Source organism: Diceros bicornis, chromosome 9 (assembly GCF_020826845.1).
Source record: "Diceros bicornis minor isolate mBicDic1 chromosome 9, mDicBic1.mat.cur, whole genome shotgun sequence".
NCBI classification, from domain to species: domain Eukaryota; kingdom Metazoa; phylum Chordata; class Mammalia; order Perissodactyla; family Rhinocerotidae; genus Diceros; species Diceros bicornis.
In genome coordinates this window covers 73352206-73364941 of record NC_080748.1, presented here as the reverse complement: position 1 = coordinate 73364941, position 12736 = coordinate 73352206, and the positions used below count along the sequence as shown (strand labels likewise).

Here is a 12736-nt window from a genome sequence, read left to right as displayed (position 1 = left end):
TTTCTATATTTTTATCTCATTTATTCTTACAACATTCATGTTACCCCAGTTTGACAAATGAACAAAATGAGGTTTAAAGAGAGAAGCTGTATAGCTTGTGAAGGTAGGAGCCAGGATTCAAACATATGTTTATTATTTGCTGAGTCATACCTCCTAACTATTATCATGTCCCTGGTCCTTTAATTATCCCACTTCAATCTTTTTTTCTCCACTGGTTTTTTTATTTCCCTCAGTCAACACTAATACTTAGGTTTTTTCTACCCAAAAGAAAGAATAAACAAAAACTTTCCTTTGAACATGTCAGCCTTCAAGCTAGATCCTTATTTCTTCCTATCACTCCCAAACACTTGTAACTGGCCATTTTACTTTTCCACGCATTGCACAAACTAGCTTCAGCCCCTATCAAGTGACCGAAATGGTTCTCAGGTCACCAGTGATTTCCTAATTGTCCCATTCAATCTTTCAGCTTAGTTTTCATTCTGTTAAATTCTTGACCACTCCTTCCCCATGTTCTTTTTTATATGCTCAACTGATTGGAGAGAAGCCAGTGGGAGAGAGCTTGGTCTCAACTAGTAACTAAAACCTAAAAGAACTTAGTATTAATTAAGGTCAAATGAAGAATCAGATCCATGGTTATAGTAACAATTGCCTAATAACGATAGACAATTATAATTGCCTACTATGTACCTATCTAAGGAGCTGCACAAGATCCAAAGAGGAGAATATGAACTCCCCTCTCTTAAGATGTAGAGAATTTTGTTGATTAGAAAGACTCAAGTTTATAAAACCATTGTAGTTTATTATACTATTAAACAATTTTAAAATGAATAAATGCTGGACTGTATGGTAAAGACTACAAGTACAGTAAGTAGTCAGAGGATAAAAAATATTCCGAGAAAGACACTCATAGAGTAGTTAGTATTTTATTAAGCCTTAAAGAAATTACAAGATTCAAGTCAGAAAGATGGGGTGAGAAGGACAGTCCCAGCAGGGACCCTGTTCCAGCAAAGGCAGTGATGAGCTCTATTTCTTGATGATGGCTTTCTCTATTCTCTGGTTTTTCTACACTCCTTTTCTTTACCACATTTCCTTTCATCTGCAATCTTCATTTCTCCCTGCTTCCATTGGTCTCCATTCTTCACATTAAAATTCCTCCTGAGCAGACTGGCAATCCCATCCTTAGCTGTGGCCATCCAGTGTAGCCCTACAGACTGCCTGGCTCTTTATCCATCTAGAAGACCCAAAACATCCCCCAGATTATACTGGGATTGGATCTAAGGATGGACAATCCAGTCACTCTTCTTCCCAACAGTTCTCTAAATTCCCAGAAAAGCCCCTTGTCAAAGAAGTGTCTATAATACCAGATCATTTTGAAAACATTTAAAAATCATCAAATGTTCACATAGAAGCATAGCAGGTGACTCACACTGGAACAGCAATATCATATGTCCTTTTCTAAAAAGCAAAGCATTGAGTTTCTCTTAAGTTTTCCTAACTAAGATAGCTTTAATCTGGAATTGGCCTTAGATAGCGTCTCGTCCAACCTCTGCTTTTCCTAGATGGAGGCCTAGAAAGGGAATTTCCATTCCTAGCTATTTGAATTGCTTTCCAAACACTAAAATTCAGGCCTCAAACTTCTGGGACTCTCTCCACTATACCATAATGTCTTCCTCCTCACTGAAGAAATACTGTAGGAATCTGGAGGGCATTGCAATAGCTGAATTTGTTGCCTAGAAGAGCATAGATCAAAAATTTGCTTTATTTAAACAGTGCGTCTTCACTAAGAAATCCATTTGAAAGGCATTGGAAAACAAGTTAACCATTTTTTTTTTTAAATCAAGATAATTCACCTCATGGGAATACTGCTATCACACCAAGATGTATCATATTGTGGCCAAAGTTACAAAAAAGTTTGACAAGGCTATAAGTGGTGTTTCAAAATATATGTTTTGTTATTATTCGCATATGGTGAGGCCAACACATTAGGAGGCTATTGCCATTGAAAAGATAGTTTGCTATACTCACAGATCCCAAGAGGAAGGGGCATGGTCAGGAGGCAGAGGGAGAGGGGGGACTGTGGCAACAGCCTTTACTGTGGTTTCTGTGGAAAGGAACAGGCAAGGCAAGGGAATCAGGCTTATGATGGCCAGTTTGAATCATCTCAGCAGGCTCTGGGGTGTAGGGGCTTCCCCTGTATCTGGTCCTGGGATGATTAGGGCAGGTGGATAGTGGCCCAGAGGGTGAGGGCCCAATAAAGGAGGTAGTTGGGGATATCGGCTCTGGACTGGTGGGTCTGCATTTGAAAGTACACTCTCTGGTGAGTTTATCAGCTCTAGGAATTGACCAATCCCGGGAGAGCCAGTCTCTCTTGGGTCAGCAAGACAGCAGATGTCAGAGCATCAGAACATAGAAAATAATAGATAACGGTTAATACAAATGGTCAGGAATGATGGAGAATGATAACCAGGGAAGAGAGGAACAGAATGGTCTACATTGTCACCAATGATTTGTTCCCTTCTCACTCAACTCTGAGTAAGAACTAGTTCAATATATTACTCCTAGTAATATATTGAAACTAGTTCAAATATATTACTCCTTCTTCTTCCCCTTGCCAACCCCCAACTCGATAATTAATAGCTGTCTGGAGAATGCTTCTTGAATCTGCCTTCTCTGGAGAGTTTCACAGGCTTTTTGGAGCAAGAGGCTTTAAGATGTCAGTGCTTCCTAATTAGAGTAATTCTGAGCATCCAGATTATCTGGGAAATATGCCCCATCGCCTGCTTCAAAGGAGCAATGGCAGCACATTGCAGGTGGCACCTGTGCCAGTCAAATAGCTGTGAATTTAAGTGTTGGAATCCTGTTCTATTGGGTGCTCGTTTTAAAGAAGAAAGCGCATTTCTGAATCTGGGCAAGAGACCAATTTTAAATGGGAGTTGAATTTTACTCTTACATAAGTCTTTGACTTAGGGTTGTTAAAAGACAACTTCAAGGTCCTGAATTTAAAACTTAAAACAGTCTAAATTAGTGACCTCATTTTCTAAGGTAAGTTGTTTTAAAGATATATAAATTATATTATTCTCTTTATTCAGAGATGCTTAAGATCTATATTGGTTCATATTTTATTTCATTTTATTTTCCTGAAAATGACTACTTTATACATAAAGACTTCAAGTTGTAGTAAGAAGTAATGTTTACAGTAAGATAAACATTAAAAGATAAAAAAGACAATTAGCTTATAAAAATCATCTTGTTGATGGAGCGATTTAAATCATCTTGTTGATGGAGCGATTTAGAGTGTTGGATTATTGTTTTCTGATAAAGCAATGGCTTCAGTCAAGCAACCCAGCCACCCCCAGCACAGAGTAGTAAGAACAGAGGCTAAAGCATTGGTCTTACACAAGTCTCCCAGGCCCTGTCTTCAGCCATATCACTTGAACCTCTCTAACTCTCAGTGTCCTCCTTTGTACAGTGAGACCACAGGACTGGATTTTTTAACAAAAATTTTTAAATTGTGGTAAAATACACATAACATAAAATTTACCATCATAACCATTTTTAAGTATACAGTTGAGTGGCATTAAGTACATTCACATGGTTGTGCTACCATCACCACCGTCCATCTCCAGAACTCTTTTCATCTTGCAAAACTGAAACTCTATACCCATTAAGAACACATTCTTCCCATTCCCTCTACTTTCGGCCCCTGGCAACCTCCATTCCATTTTCTGTCTCTATGAATTTGACTACTCTAAGTATTTCATATAAGCAGATTCATACAGTATTTGTCCATTCGTGACTGGCTTATTTCACTTAGCATAGTGTCCTCAAGCTTCGTTCATGTTGTAGCATGTGTCAGAATCTCCTTTCTTTCTAAGGCTGGATAATAGTCCATTGTAAGTACATACTACGTTTTCTTTATCCATTCATCCACCTATGGACATTTGGTTGCTTCCACATTTTGGCTATTGTGAATAATGCTGCTATGAACATGGGTGTACGAATATCTCTTTGAATCACTGTTTTCAATTCTTTGGGGTGTATACCCAGAGTGAAATTGCTGGAACATATGGTAGTTCTATTATTTTTTTGAGGGTGGGAAACTTCATACTGTTTTCCATAGCAGCTGCGTCATTTTACATTTCCAGGACTGGATATTTTTAAATGTCCCTTCCATGTCTAAAATTCTAGGACCCAATACTTGTTTTTAAATAATCTCTTTAAGTCGTTTTCTCTTTACCTGGAAATCTTGATCATCAAGGGAAAATGCTCAAATGTCTTTTATCCAGAAAGCCTTTTCTGACTTCTCTTTCTCTTACTCTTGGGTTATGTTCTCTTACAGCACCCTTTTACCAGCGTCAAACCCTAATAACTTTTACATTAATTGTTTATTTTTCTCTACAATGTGAGTTCCTGGAAGACAGAGACCATGTCTTATTTTTCTTTATCTCCTCAGTGCCTGATACAGAATAATCAAGCAACCAATGTCTGTTGAATGAATGTGTGGATGAATTGGAACAAAATAGGGTCAAATAATTCCAAACGATGAATTGAGGAAGTAATTAAAAATAGTAAAATGGGAGAATAATTTTTCCCTGAATGCAAAATATTTCCCTGGAGCGGCTGGGACCCAAATAATAATGATAAGCATAATAATAAAAATACCTAACACAGTGCTGTCCCAACCATCAGTTGGGGAAGCTCTTCTCACTTGGGCTCTGGGGTGCCCAGTTTAACATTCTTTTTTGTTTTTTTGTGAGGAAGATCAGCCCTGAGCTAACATCCGATGCCAATCCTCCTCTTTTTGCTGAGGAAGACTGGCCCTGGTCTAACATCTGTGCCCATCTTCCTCCACTTTATATGGGACACCGCCACAGCATGGCTTGACAGGCGGTGCGTCGCTGCGCACCCGAGATCCGGGCCTTGGAACCCTGGGGCCACGGAAGCCAAGGACCCGCACTTCACAGCTACACCACCTGGCCCGCCCCCCGGTTTAACATTCCTGCTCCTGCAGGCTGGCATGCCCAGAGGATGGACTGCTTGTTTTCATGCCCATCAACAGGGCAGTGCGAAAGGGGCATTCAATGCCCATCCACGGTGGAATGTAGAAGGGGCTTCCTCCACGTGTCCCCACTAGGCAATAGAGAAAATTCGTCTTTGATGCTGGAAGGGACCTTAGAGTGCAATAATTCAGAGTCCTATTCCCTAGGATGATGTAGCTGAGTTGCAGAGAAGGGAAGAGGCTGTTCCCACGTCAAATGGCAAGAGGGCTGCGTCGTGGGTCTGGAGATGCAGGCACATGCTCTTCCCACAGTTACAAACTAGGTGGTTTAAAAATAGTTGGTGGAGGGCAGGCCCATAACTGGATATAGTGAAAAGACACTTCAGTGGAGGTCTCTAACTCGGAGGGCCAGAATTTAAGTTGCTTCTATCCCATACTAAATAAAAGGCTCTGACCTGTGGGCAAGCAGGGGATATTTCTGGACCCAAACAACAAGACCGCAACCCTCCTGGGGCAAAAGCCCTCCTGCCAGGCTGTTTGTGCACCTCTGCCAATACTCCCTCTGGGCAGTTCCACGCCAACCCGCATGGAGGATGTCCAGAGATCCCTGGGAGTGGAAGCTGCTGTTCCCGTGTCGGCCTCGACGGTGCGCGAGGGAGTATGCTGTCCGTGTCTGCTGGGGCGGGACGGAGCAGGCACCGCTCCCTGGGCTCCGAGGGGTGGGCGGGGCAGGGGCGGCGCGCGGGCCTCGGCTCCGACCGTCCAGTCGCCAGGGCGCAGCCGCGCTCCGACGGCCGCTCGGGGTGCACGGCGGCCGCGCCCGGTGCCAGGTGAGCGGCGGGGAGCGGGGCCCCGCGGGCCGGAGGGAGCTGCTTGCGGGGCCCATGCGCTGATCCGAGAGTTGGGGAACACAGCCCCCGGGCACGTCCCTACGGCCAGACAGGGGGGCTGCCAGAGCAGGGGCCCCCAACTTCTCTCGGAGGCATCAGGAGCACCTCGCATCCTGGCAGGGGCAGTGGCGCATTTGGGGAAAATATAAGCCTGGGATGGCCAGAGATTTGTCTCAGGGACGCCTGGAGAAGTTCATCTCATGCCTTTTTCACGACCAAGTGTGCGGTCTTTGGGGGCACTCTGGGGACAGAGAGCTCATCTCTGACACCGATTGATTCCACCCTCCGGATGCGTTCTTAGCTCACACTGTGTGGATGGTTCTGGGCTTTATGATTTTAGCCAAATCCAAAGACACTGCTCCCCAACCCCCACCCCCCCGCCCCCAACAAACAAGCCAACAAAATCTTTCCCCCTGAAATGCCTTTCTTTTGTCCTGTTTTGTTTTGTTTTGTTTGTTGCTATAGATTAAGCGAACTAGTTTAGGATTGTCTCTAAATCTCCAAATCGTATGTAAAATTTTTGTGTCCATACGTGCATTTCTCTGAGGAGAGCTTCCATAGATTTTATTTGATTCTCCCAAAGATCCAGTAGCTAAAGTCATAGCTTTGGGCCCCATCACCATGGCGAGTCCTAACCGTCTTCAGTGTCCCCAAGTTGCGATTCTTATTTGAAAGTTCAGACTGAGGGAAGAGTTGGGGAGAGGGCTTCCTTCAGGGTTCAGGGAGGACAACTTTCACCCACGTCACAAATTTGTCTAGGCTGGGAATTGGTCTGTTTTTCACTTATGTGAAATCAAATTAGTTTACAAATATGTAGACAAGGAAACCAAGATGAATCTTTGTGAATGAAATATCTATTCAAGTTTCTTCTTGGTAACCAAATGTGCCCCAGCTGTGAAGCTTCCAGGGTCTCTGAGGGAAGGTGAGAGGCGCAATGTTCCAAGTTTATACCCCCCTGGTCCACTGGCTGCTTGGGAAAAAGAGGAGAGAATGGATGTTAACTCAGCCTTGGAGCAGCACCAGAAAACCCAGGGTGGCGGGGACGGGGAGGGGAGATGTGATGGGTTGGGGAGTTCTTGGATAAGGAGTTTACTACAAAATTAATAGATACCCTAGAAAAATTGCATTTCATCATTGATTCCACTTGTTCCCGCCAAATGGGCAAGAATGTTCTATGGATGTGAAGTAGTATATGCTGCCACTTGAATAGATCCCATTTCTGGTCCTGCCTTCTTTATCCACAGGAGCTGGGAATCCCAGTCTGTGAGGTTCTTGGGCAGCCTGGCGTTAGGACAGTGGCCCTCAAGCTGTGCGTTTCCCAAATGCTGATATCCTGCAGCTAGCCTCAAACAGTCACAATCTCTTCCCAATTTCAGAGGAAAAAATAGAGGCTAAAATGGTAAGTTTTTTCCTTTTTAAAATTTCCCCAAATCTTTGGTGCTCGCTTTTATTCGTGTGGCATCTAGTTTTGTTCACACATGTATCCGGTTATGTTGAAGCTTAATAAATCATGAATTCTAGTTATAATGAGTCCATTAGTTCTAGGTGGTCTGTAAGCTCCCTATGATTGAGATCCGCTCTTGTAGCCAAGAGTGAGGAATACACCATGTTGTTCTTGAACGTCCTTGGAGTCCTTGTGGACAGTTGGTGCTCTGGGTGGTAGCAGCGAGTTGGGCAGGACTCTGGGGCTATGGAGGAAAGAAAATGCCTCCTTCTTCTTGGCTCACAGCCTGAGCAGTTTTTGTCTGCTGTTCTTAACTTCACTCCTGTTTTGTAAACTCAAACCATTCTTTTGGTAAGGTTTATGGGAGAGGGGTTAAATTGCTTAGTCAACCCCTCTTCCCTAATTGGTCAGTCAGTCTTCATTAAATCCGAAGTTGAACTGTTGTTTTTCAAAACAATAAGGTGGTTGTTTCCACCTACAACCTGTCTTTTCCTGATATGATTATTGTTTAAAATGGTTCCATAACATGGCAGGGGTTTATTTGGCAATGACACAAATTAATTTTGCTCCTTACTGTAAAAGTCATTAAAAACCTAAACTTTCTATTTTTGGAACAATAGTTGCTGCTTCACTAGCCTTTCAGCACAAGATGAATTTTGCTGGTGTTACTCGCTGTTCTTTTATGTATTTAGCAAATATTTATCGAGCACCTTCTGTGTGTTGGCATCTGGGGTATGAGGTGACTTCGTGTTTCTGCTTTCCAGAAGCTCACAGACAAGCAGTGTGGACTCGCATCTTGACTAGCTAAGAACTGACTTCAGGAAGGGCCACTTCAGGGACTTCCTGACTCTGACCATTCTCTTTCAGGTTTAAATTACTGCCCCCTATTCGTACATGAGCTCGTTTAAGGTGTTTGACCAAGGGAAAGGCTACCCACTGTGGTTTCCTGGCCTTGCAGCCCCTTGCTGGTCAGCAGTGCCTGACTCCCATCACCCCCCGTGCTGTGTAGGTGGTAGTTCTATGAATAGCACTGCCAGTGAGACTAAATTAACTTGACAAGAGAGAAATGTTTGCTTTCGATGGTAATACATCGTCCCAGGAGCACTGGCCTCTCCTCTTGAGGGTCCTAGCTGCCCAGTGGCAAGTTTTGCATCCCTGGGCTATTCTTTCCCCAATTCATATGGAATAAAAGTACTAAGTGTTTAAATGCACCCTAAGTGAGATCTGGAAGAGCATATTCAAGGCCAATCGACAGGGAAGGATTCTTCTAATGTTGGATTTGTTAAGTTGGGCCAGTCTGAAATACACCTCTGTACTATGCTGAGGAAAAGCTCGATAGTGTAGATTTTAGAACTAGATCATAGTAATAATAACGGCAGATCCCGATGGAGCACTTACTGTGTGCCCGGCACCCTTCAGAACACTTTATGTATATTAACTCATTTAATCCTCTCTCAATCCAGAGAGGTGGGGACTGTTATTATTGACATTTTAGCCCCCAGATCACATAATTTAGGATGTTTGATTTACTGAGCTTTTCTGGGATAAAGTCTCACTCGTTTTTGTTGTTATAGGGCACTTCTTTCCCTCTTGCCTCCTCATCATAAGAGGTGGCCCAGCCCTGCAGACAGACTGCCTGGTCTGTATCTTGGTTCACTACTAACTAGCAGTGTGACCTTGAGCAAGTCACTGCCTTCTCTGTGCCTCTGTTTCCTCATCTGTAAAATGGCGATGATGAAGCACTACCTCACCAGGTTATCATGAGGAATGAATGAATTTATGTTTATTCAAGTAAGACACTTAGAGGAGTGCTTTGCACACAGGAGGCACTATTATTTTTATTATTAGCTATTTTTTTCTTTCCAGTGTCGTCTCCCAATGCCCCTAATATAGCAGCTGTGCTGAGCTGCTGAGAGCTCCCCGGGAACTCCTAAACTCTGTCATGTCTCAGTGCCTTTGCACTTGCTGTTCCCTTCACCTGGAATCCCTTTCCCTTCGTCTTGCTAGGTTCAGCTGAAATGTTCCCTCCTAAATGCCTTCTTTTCATGTCCTCTCCTGTTCTTCAAGTAGCTGCTCCTTCCCTTCTCTGTGATCTCGGTAGCCTGCTACATTCATCCATCAAAGGACTCACCCATTATCAACTACCCAGCATTATTGAGCATTTATTGTGTGCCAGTAGTATTGCAAGTTGTCTTGCTTTTTATGTGACAGCTTTTTATGTGTCTTGCTTTTTATATTGACAGCCCATGAGGTAGGGTTATATTTTGTTAAAATTATTTCCATGTCCATCTCCCCCAGTAGACTATGATAGTGGCTCATACATCTGTGTGTGTTATTCTCTTAGTATCTCTCGGACCTGGTAGAGTCCCTCATTAATACACCGTGGGCGCTCCATACATGTCTAAGTGGATGCATTTTACCAACAGCTATTTACGTTGGAAAAAATAAACTAATTGTAAGTAATTTTTCTTTTAAATAATCTTCACGCTTTTTTTATTGCAGAAATTCACTGTCAAAATTTTAGAAAACATTGATAAGCAGGAAGAAGGAAGTGAAAATCCCACTCCTCCTGGTACCAGAGAGCTTAAGCAACTTGCTTAAGGACACACAGCTTCTCAAGCTCAGGCCTTCTGGCTTCAGAGCCCACGCTCTTAAGGCTGCATGATCCTGCTGCTCCTCAGCCCCCCCCCCCCAAACACCTCTACCCCTCCAACAAATTGTGTTAGCTATTAAAATGGGTTGGAAGAGCTGAAATTTGAAAATTAAATCTACCATACATATAATGTTGCAATGCATGAGATCTACATTTAAAAAATTCCCAGTGTTCAGTCTTTTCATGCCTTCACACTTCCTGTTTCATCAGTTACTTAGGGTAATCCAGATTGAAAGGCAGCACAGTGAGATAAGGTAGAAAGAGCATGGCTTCTAAGTCAGACATTGGATCCCAGCCACACCAGCAGACGTGTTACCAGGGACAGTTGCATAACCTCCCTCATTCTTAGTCTCTTCTGTAAAACAGAGATCGTGAGAAACACTTCTCAGTGTTTTGTCAAGTCTAGGGGTAACGTGGTGGTGACATGCTGGTGCTGGATTAGTGGAGGGTCTTGTTGTTAAGGCTCTCATGGTGATACCCTATGGCTTTGCCCAAACAGCAATCTGGTCAAGTTGTTTTCCACAGCTATATGTGGCTTTTTTCCAATCCTTCATTTTAATTCTCATGGTAGTTTTAACTTTTATATTATTATTAGATGTCTTTAGTAACTTGCCTCACAGTCATTTTCTGAGAAATTCAGTCTCTTCTCCACAGGGCTCCTTTGAGATTAAAGAGAAAGAAGTGGTAAATTTAGGATGTCAGAGCAATTTTCACTTAAAAGTAGAACATTGTTTTCATTGTCCTATCATTAATGTTCTCTATTTTCCTTTATCAGCGAGTGACTTCTCAGTCGATTGTACCGCCAAACTGAACTCTCTTGCATTCTTGCAAGATGAAAGGATATGACCATGAATGAGCCGCTAGACGATGTTGCAAATGCTTCTGATTTCCCCGATTATGCAGCTGCTTTTGGAAATTGCACCAATGAGAAAATCTCACTCAAGAGGCACTACCTCCCTGTTATTTACAGCATCATCTTCCTGGTGGGCTTTCCAGGGAACGCGGTAGCAATTTCCACTTACATTTTCAAAATGCGGCCCTGGAAAAGCAGCACCATCATCATGCTGAACCTGGCCTGCACAGACCTGCTGTATCTAACCAGCCTCCCTTTCCTGATTCACTACTACGCCAGTGGCGAACACTGGATCTTTGGGGATTTCATGTGCAAGTTTATCCACTTCGGCTTCCATTTCAACCTGTACAGCAGCATCCTCTTCCTCACCTGTTTCAGCATCTTCCGCTACTTTGTGATCATTCATCCGATGAGCTGCTTTTCCATTCACAAAACTCGGTGGGCCGTGGTGGCCTGTGCTGTGGTGTGGGTCATTTCGCTGGTGGCCGTCATTCCCATGATCTTCCTGATCACATCAACCACCAGGGCCAATAGATCCGCCTGCCTTGACCTCACCAATTCGGATGACCTCACTACTATCAAGTGGTATAATCTAATTTTGACTGCAACCACTTTCTGCCTCCCCCTGCTGATCGTGACGCTTTGCTATACGGTGATTATCTACACCCTAACCCAAGGACCTCGGACTCACAGCTGCCTTAAGCAGAAAGCTCGCAGGCTAACCATTCTGCTACTCCTCGTGTTTTATATATGTTTTTTACCCTTCCATATCTTGAGGGTCATTCGGATTGAATCTCGCCTGCTTTCCCTCAGCTGCTCCACAGAGACTCAGATCCACAAAGCTTACATCGTTTCTAGACCATTAACTGCCCTGAACACCTTCGGTAACCTGTTGCTGTATGTGGTGGTCAGCAGCAACTTTCAGCAGGCCATCTGCTCAATGGTGAGATGCAAAGCAAGGACGGACTCAGAGGAGCCAAAGAACATCAGTCACTCAAACAACCCTTGATGTACTTCATTTATCAACCAAAGAGAAAAGCCTGCTGATACGTTACCTTTGACTTCTAAGAAGTCCAGAATATCTCCCTCAATGGAAGTCTTAGTAAATCTTATGTATTCAGGTAATTGTGTGCCAAAGCCCGGCAGGGCTACTAGGAGCTCTTTGCAACCTGTTTATTGAGATCTTCCCTTGGATAAGATGTAAGAATGGGATCCATGCATATCAGTAAAAGATTCGAATTTAAAACTGAAAGTATTGGGACTCAGGGCCATGTCAGAGAACATCTAGGCTACCAACTTATTATGTATGTGTGGAAATTGACGTTCACCCACTTGCCTAGATCTCTCAGTAATTTATGCCGAGGTAGGAGAAAGCCCATTTTTCAGGCATAGCCGCATGCTCCTTCATACTGGGCCCTATTTGTATAGAACCCCTAGACTATTCAAGCCATTATTTGTATCTTTCCCAATATTCATTATTTTTGTATTATGTATCTTTAAAACTTTTTTTTTCGAACTTTCCTTCTAGATGATTAAACCACATTTTTCACCAGGCTGTAGTCAGTTTTGTAGATTAAAGCAAGCCTGCACGATACACTGGAGACAATTCAAAGATGTTAATGCAAGTAGCTACAGATAATACCTGTAAGATATTTGGGGTATTATGTCTTTAGTGTTGTAGATCATTTTGTGTGTGTGTGTGTGGAGATCAGCCCTATGCTAGCATCTGCCAATCCTTCTTTTTTTTTTTGCTGAGGAAGACTGGCCTTGGGCTAACATCCGTGCCCATCTTCCTCCACTTTATATGGGACGCCACCACAGCATGGTTTGCCAAGCAGTGTTGTCGGTGTGCTCCCGGGATCTGAACCGGCGAACCCCGGGCCGCCACAGTGGAGTG

General features: G+C 43.3%; 1 protein-coding gene across 1 annotated transcript; it reads left to right on the top strand.

Moving 5' to 3' along the window:
* Nucleotides 1-10767: 10767 nt before the first annotated feature.
* OXGR1 (oxoglutarate receptor 1) lies at nucleotides 10768-12307 on the top strand. Its single transcript, XM_058547706.1, has one exon. The coding sequence runs from the start codon at nucleotides 10829-10831 to the stop codon at nucleotides 11846-11848; it is 1020 nt and encodes a 339-aa protein (XP_058403689.1). The 5' UTR covers nucleotides 10768-10828; the 3' UTR covers nucleotides 11849-12307.
* The last annotated feature ends 429 nt before the right edge of the window (nucleotides 12308-12736 follow it).